Source organism: Pteropus vampyrus, unplaced genomic scaffold, assembly GCF_000151845.1.
Source record: "Pteropus vampyrus isolate Shadow unplaced genomic scaffold, Pvam_2.0 Scaffold20, whole genome shotgun sequence".
Taxonomy (NCBI): Eukaryota; Metazoa; Chordata; class Mammalia; order Chiroptera; family Pteropodidae; genus Pteropus; species Pteropus vampyrus.
Genome location: NW_011888801.1, coordinates 4,126,750 through 4,133,955, shown reverse-complemented (window position 1 = coordinate 4,133,955; position 7,206 = coordinate 4,126,750). Strand labels below are relative to the sequence as shown.

At 41.2% G+C, this 7,206-nt stretch overlaps 1 protein-coding gene across 3 annotated transcripts in view; it reads left to right on the top strand.

Annotated features, from left to right (window-relative positions):
* KCNMA1 (potassium calcium-activated channel subfamily M alpha 1) overlaps positions 1 to 7,206 on the top strand; it is a 709,157-nt gene that overhangs the window by 610,349 nt on the left and 91,602 nt on the right. For all 3 annotated transcript variants that reach the window (XM_023527946.1, XM_023527936.1, XM_011355314.2), the window contains one exon: positions 6,579 to 6,672. In XM_023527946.1, the coding sequence (XP_023383714.1) occupies positions 6,579 to 6,672 (94 nt within the window). The remainder of the gene's footprint in view (positions 1 to 6,578; positions 6,673 to 7,206) is intronic.

The window sequence follows — 7,206 nt, the reverse complement described above, 5'->3', positions numbered from 1 at the left end:
GAACTGAAATTTTTCGTTACTCTGTGTTGATGGACTCAAACTTAAACAATTCAGGTTTCCTAGGCAGTGAATAGAGCCAGAAATATACCCTGTGATTAACTTCTACATAATCTTTTGTTCCTTACTCTCCCTCCCCATTCTCCTATTAGCTCCATAAAAGCCAGAAATAAAAAAGTTCCAAGAATACTCCTCTTCCCGACCCCCCTCAGCTTACTGCTGGGTGGGTGTTCCCTGTGCCTACCTTAGGGCAGGGAAGGCCACTTGGAGACACTTTCCATCTGTGTTGTATGTCGTGACAGGTTGAGGTGGTTGTTTTTTAGCTTATATCCTCTAGGTTTTTCAAATAAATGTATTTCCTGTTTCTCAGTGAGAAGTTGTGAAATTACCCTGCCTGATAACATATATGATAAAGTGATTGTCCAATTGTATACACACACACACACACATATATGTATAATTGGCATTGATTTTAAGAGATAGCATCCTTCATCTTTTCATTATATGCATATTAATATTCACCATGATCTTTCAAAAATAGCTTTATGGATTGATCTTATCGATAATACTGCAAAGTGTTCACCAAACTTCTTGATAATATTTGTTATTCTAAAGTTGTCAGAGCAGAAACTCTCATTCCAAATATATCACCCACTTTAACTGCCTGTGTTCTGTCCCTCTAGGCTCTGGTGCCTGTCTTAACTTATTCTGTCTGACCTTAGTTGCTCAGCCTCGCTGATGGGCACATGACATTCCCCACTACAAGACTCATTCAAGTGCTCCTTAACAACAATTACAGGACCAAATTCACAGTTTGAGTTATTTATCTGACTTTTTTTTTCTTGTTGTTGTTGATTTTCCTATATTGCTTAAGGAAATAACCTTCACACTCTCACCAGTCTGATATGTTTGACAGGCAGCCAGGGTTCTTGTAGTCTGTGATTAGAAGACAGGAAATATCTCTAGGTAAAACAAGCACCATTCTGTGCTCCAGTCCAGGGATTGCTTATTCGTGGCCATGCTGGAAGACCTTGCAAGTTAAGTAGCCCAGACTTTCTGAAGAAAGTCTTGGGTGGTCATCTTAGAGGGAGGTTGAATTAGCTTGGAAGTTTTGTCCATCGTGAGTTCCATATAACAAAATGACTGTGTTACTGTGACTTGCATAGGAGCGGCAAACCCATGGCATTTAATGCAAGGATAATAATTAAATATAGTTTATATTCTACTGATGAAAAAGAGGTTATCTCTGCCTCTCTTATTGGCTCTAAGCCATATATAATAGCGGGGGGAGTGTTTGATAAACCCACAGAAATTTGTAAGCGCACTGTTCAATTTCAAGTCCAGCAGTTACACCCTCTCCCTATACCCTCAGTTTTAGTAAAACATTTCCATCCTGAATGACTGGAGACACACCTGCACTTTTCATTTATGTCACTGCTGAGATGAGGAGGTACTATGCATCCCCCTTTCATAGGAGTGGCAAACCCATGGCATTTAATGCAAGTTAGGCAGCAGTATTCCAACCAAGGGGTTTGACCAAGCCAGTGGTTTGAGATGAAATAGTAGTTTAACATTATAGGTCAATGACTTTTCATATATTAATTATTCAGTGGGATGCGTTTTAGCAGCTTCAGGAGATGATAGGTCTCATACTGCTGCCAAACTATGTTTTCTATGTCTGGTATGGTGTAGGGTAGAGGGGAACTCTATGTTTTTGGAAATTATTGCACAAATAAGATTATCTTCTGACACATTCGTTATCCCTTCTGATATCAATGACAGTAACACAGCAAAAAGAATTTCAAGAAGTCATCAGGGTAAAAGAAAAGTCAAAAAACAAACAAACAAACAAACAAAAAAAAAACCCAAAACCTCGATTTAGCTGTGAGAGAGAAACTTCCATTTTAATTTAAAGCTATAGTTCTATTCAATGTCAAACTGGTTTGTGACTTTTCTAATGAAAAAATTTACAAAGGATTAATTTCTATTTTCTTTTCTCATTATTGTTTGACAGTCAAGGTTGAAGCTAGATCACGCTATCCTAAAGACCCATTTGAATTCAAGAATGCAACTCACAATTCTCGGCTTGTGACCAAGCCAGGTGAAGGAGTACTGGAACCCATCCCAATCTTTAATAACTGCCCTGCACCCCTCAATGCTGTACCTTAACATGCCGAGCTCAGTTGAAGAAGAAAGATGCACTGCTGTGGATTTCAGCATGCACTTAGCTTGTTGGACAGCAAAATATCAAAGAGAGAAACCATAGAAAACAATAAATAATAATTAAAACTACCATACCCCCAAACTAGCAGCTTGCTCAAGACTTTAGTCAGAAGCCCTGTTAGCTAGATGCCTTTTGTGTTCAAGCCACTTTGCATGCCTCTTACTCTGAGTGATTCCAGTGTGAATATGACATTACTAATGACCTGCTAAGTGTGTGCAGATGTGGGTTTCTCCAGATGTGGTGATTAATAATGTAATGGAGATAGCCAGTCAACTCATGTTTATGGGTTGTTTGCCTTTTATTACATTTCCGAGTTCATTTGCTTTGAATTATTTCTTAACTCCAGCCAACAAACTCACCTTTAAGTCTCAAAGGGCATCATCCCCCTAAAACCTGTTGAGGAAATAGGGTGGAAAGAATGTGTCCCAGGCTGGAGCTAAGCAGTGGATCCATCACATGTCAGGGCACTGGACTGTTTGGGAAAGCTGAAGGTTGGAATCACTGCCCATTTTACTCAAAGGGCCCAGAAAGAGGCATCAGTGAACCTTGATCTAGTGTTTGCAAGCTGGCTAGGCCAATAAAGAAAGGGATTTCTTTTTTAAAAATCCAGTAAAATATATGATCATCTTGAAGTAAGCCCAGAGTTCTGGCCAGGGTTTCTGGAAGATGTTGCTTTGCTTTTGCTTGAAAACAGAATGACGATGAAAAGTCGAGTAAAATGTTGTTACAGATGTTCGATGCTGCATTAAGGCTGTTGGAATTACCACCACATCTTAAATCAATTCCCAGAACATTGTCTGGAGGTTATGTCATCGAAATAATGAATCCTCTTTATTCAAGTATAAGCAAACATGTTAAAACATCATTGTAACTTTAAATTAAACTCTAGCGCCAACCAAGAGATCTGAAGCCTCATTAGACTTGCCTGACATTTTTCTAGCACTGAGTCTTCCCAAACTGTAAAACTGTTAGATTCAGTGCCTATTAGACAAGCGAGCATGGGGAAGTTACAACAGCACATTAAGTGTTGTACTTAGGGATGTGCAAAAACAAGCCCTTGAATTTTACGAGTACTTGGAGACTGGATGGAGGTCAGCCCCTGTAAAAATTCCACATTGGATTCCTGAACTTGTTTGTGTTTTAAAGAGGATGGTAAGTCAGGCTCCTTTAAAAGATCATATCTTCATGCAGCTTCCACAGCATGATGCAAGAGAGAATGCCGGAGACAGAGATGAATTGTAATCAGCCCTGAAGTGGGCTAAATACGAGCCTGTGAATGTGCATTGGCATCAGGTACTAGCCCGTTACTTTAATACTTTTGTCTTTCCTGAAAGTAGGTAAATATAAGTCTCCCTTTTAATTCAATTTTTATTCCTCTCATGTAGTCACAGAAACCATGAAAGGGAAATTATATTTTATAGCTTAACTAAAAGTTTTCCTAGATTTGCTTTCTTTAAATATGCAGAAATTGATAGAATCTATATAGAGGATAATAATTAAATATAGTTTATATTCTACTGATGAAAAAGAGGTTATCTCTGCCTCTCTTATTGGCTCTAAGCCATATATAATAGTCTCTATCACACAACGTTCATATATTTCAGCTGGAGACATTTTCCCCATCTCTTCAGGGAATGGATCTGCATTTGCAGGCTGTGAGTGCAGGAGAAAACCTTTGAACACGAGTTTCATTTAAGAGAACAAATCCCACTTTAAATGCAGCATGATTATGATGGATGATCTTTCTGACTTGCAATGAAAATAAATAGTTTCCTTACATAGAAGGAGGCATAACTTTAGCACCAGAACAAGGTGTCTCCCTGGAGCTGGCTAACAGGTATTAACTTGCAAGTCTGCCATCTAAACATCACTGCAGGTAAACAGACAGCGACAAGGTGCAAGGATAATAGGCACTTAACCAAAGAGGGTTATTTATTGAGGGCCCAGCACGAATGGGGAAACAAAAGTTAAGCAAAATAATCCAACAGAAATGCCAGCAAGTGTGACTTCTGTTCCAGTCTTAAGTAATACAGACAAAACCATGACAACATCTGGTGGCCTTGAATAAAGTGAGCCATAGTAGACTAGGTGAGGTAAAAGACCTTTTCGGATATTTCATTAGAAGGTTTGTGCAATAGGGAAGAAAAGAACTTTCACCCTCATTAGACCCTCTCACATGCACACATCTTATTTATTCTGGCACGCTGCTTAACTAATCTAGGTCACTCTGAATACGATACAATGATTACAAGTGGCCCACATTATGGGTGGAGTCAATGCAAGACTTTCTACCCCATCCTAAGATGGGGAAAGTGCAAAAGTATACTTATACGCACACACACACACACACACACACACACACACACACACACACACATTCCCTCCCTCCCCCCTACCAATCTCACTGCCTTTCTACCCCATTATTGCCTGGGATGGCCAGCCCCCTATCCTGTGAAAGGAAGATGAATTCAGGTCAAGCTCAGAGTGCCTGTTTGCTTGCCGAGAGATGCATATCAACTCTAAGTGATTTTTCTCAATACCATTTATGTGGCTTGTATTTATTTCCTTTAATCTTTTAAGTGCTGTTTAGTCTCGGTGTGATTTGCTGTGGATACTCATTTCTGATAAGATGTGATATCCTCCCAGCCACATAGTTCTGCCTGGAGCCCTAAGTGACTGATATGGTCGCAGCCGCCTGAGCATGGGCCTCTGAGGCTGGGGGGGTAGGGTAGGAGTAGAGGACAGGCTGGGGATAGAGGAGCAGGTGGTAGAGTGAGTGGGCTGTGGGCATTTACAGTGCTTTCTTGCCTTCATCTCCTCTGGAATAGCTCTCACTTTGAACCACATTCTTGTTTCCTTTCCCTGTGTCAGCCAGAATTCAGGTGACCCCAGACTGACGGTAGAATAGGGGAGCGTACCAAGTGTGATACTTTGAAGCAGGTTCAGAGGGTAGTTGGATTACTATAATCTCTTTGGAACCATGTATCATAACATACTAAATTTATTTAGGGTTTTCAGAGAATTACCATATAATGCATGTGCTGATATAGGTCTTCCTGGATAATATCGAGTAGCTGAGATGGCATTTTCTCCCCCAACTAAGACTTGTACACCATTAATATGTCGAGCTTCTTTTGATGTTGCCACTGCTAATAATTTTCTTCTTAGATTTAAGGTAACTGCTGTGCTTTCCTGGTTTCAGGGGTGCTTCCTCCCAGTTTGTGTTGCAGTCATCTTTAAGAATCTGAGGATGCTTTTTTTTTTTTTTTCTTGACATTACAGCTTTAGCCTGAATTGTGGGGGTGGGGAGAGAAGGACTAGAATTTTGCTGCTGATGCCCTTGGGTGACAGGCTGGGTACGCATCTGCTAATTATCAAGCAGCTCTCTTAAAAAGAAGCATGATGCAGGCTAATACATCTACAAAGCTTATTAGTGGGTGTCTTTGGGCAAAGGCAGTAGAGTGTGCTGTGTCGTTTGTGAACCAAGCTTCACATTGCTTAGCTGTCTGTGTGGTTTAGACTTTTGGAAAACAGCTTTTGGTTTCCAATCCCTTGTGCTGCCTTCCCTCCCTGCCCCTCACTGCATCATCAGAGATATCATTCAATGGCAACCTCCTCCTTCATTTGGGTGCTTTTATCTGGCCCCGTTCTATACCCTCGCAGCCGGTCCTCCTGTCTTAATGAGTTAAGAAAAGATCCCATGTGCACACAGCCCCAGTGCCCTCCTTTTTGGGAGGTGGAGGGACAAGAGCGAAGGGATGGGGATTCCTGAGCCAGCATGCACCAATGTTCCCAGTCCCGACGGATTGAAACATTGGCTACGAAGGCCTCAGATCCTCGCCTCTGTCCAAGGCTCTTCCTCTGGCGGGCAGGGATTAGAAGCCAGTTAAACTGGGTTCATTTGCAGAAGCAGCAGGCTGGCAACTGTTACACTGCTGTTTCAAATATAACTTCATTTCTGATTTTGGTTACAAGAAAACCCACTCCATTACCCCGCAAAGCAAAGTAACCAAAATTAACTCTTAAGAATAATGATTGAGCATTTCCATATATATATATGTTTCGTATACAGATAAATCATAATTTCTTTTCTTTCTTATGGCAGGGTTTTTACGAACTGTTGTAGTCTGTTTAAAGTGCATGTTCAAACGCAGGAGTGTAAAGAGGTGATGCTTTCACCTTTTCTAAGCCGGCTTCTTTGACTAACACATTTGGTCTTTGTCATTGGGTCCTAAAAGACAGCCATGAATTCCTAGTGAGTGACTGAGCCGTGAGTGTGTGTCCTTTGATATCTTGCCTGTATTTCACAGTCTGCCCTCAAACTGTTCATAATCTCATGAGCTGCCTGTATTTCCAGTTGAAGATGAGCAGCCCTCAACGCTGTCACCAAAAAAAAAGCAGCGGAATGGAGGTATGCGGAATTCACCCAGCTCCTCGCCCAAACTGATGAGGTAAGGAGAGGGGCCTCAGGCCGTGGGGGTTCCCCTTCTCGTTCCTTCCCTTTCTCTCTTCACTCCCTCTCCACCCCACCCAGGCCCAGAGTCTCCCCTCCCCGACAAGCAGGAGGCGGGGGAGGGGACTAGATCGTTAGATGGCTTCTTAAAGGCTGGAGTATTTATTCTGTCAGCTTGTCAGCAGTTAATGATAGAGCTGAAAAAATTCTGTCATGAAAAACAGTTTGAAAAGCTGTTTGAAAAATACATAGGCTTTAAAGTCTTAGCTGTCACCATGTCCTGTCTATGTGTAGTTCCTAAACAGCAGTGGCACTAATGACGGTGGCAACCAATCAGAGGAACTTGTGTGGTTAGTTTGCCTCCGGCAAGTCTCTTTCTGCTGGAGTCCCTTCGAGGACTGTTGTCTGTACTTAAGGCCATATGTGAGATGTATCATCACAATCAAAAATGAACCTGAAGATTACCTTCCTTTTATCCTGTCGATTGAAATCAAATTTCTGTTAATTGATTTTGACTGATAAAAAAGTTTAA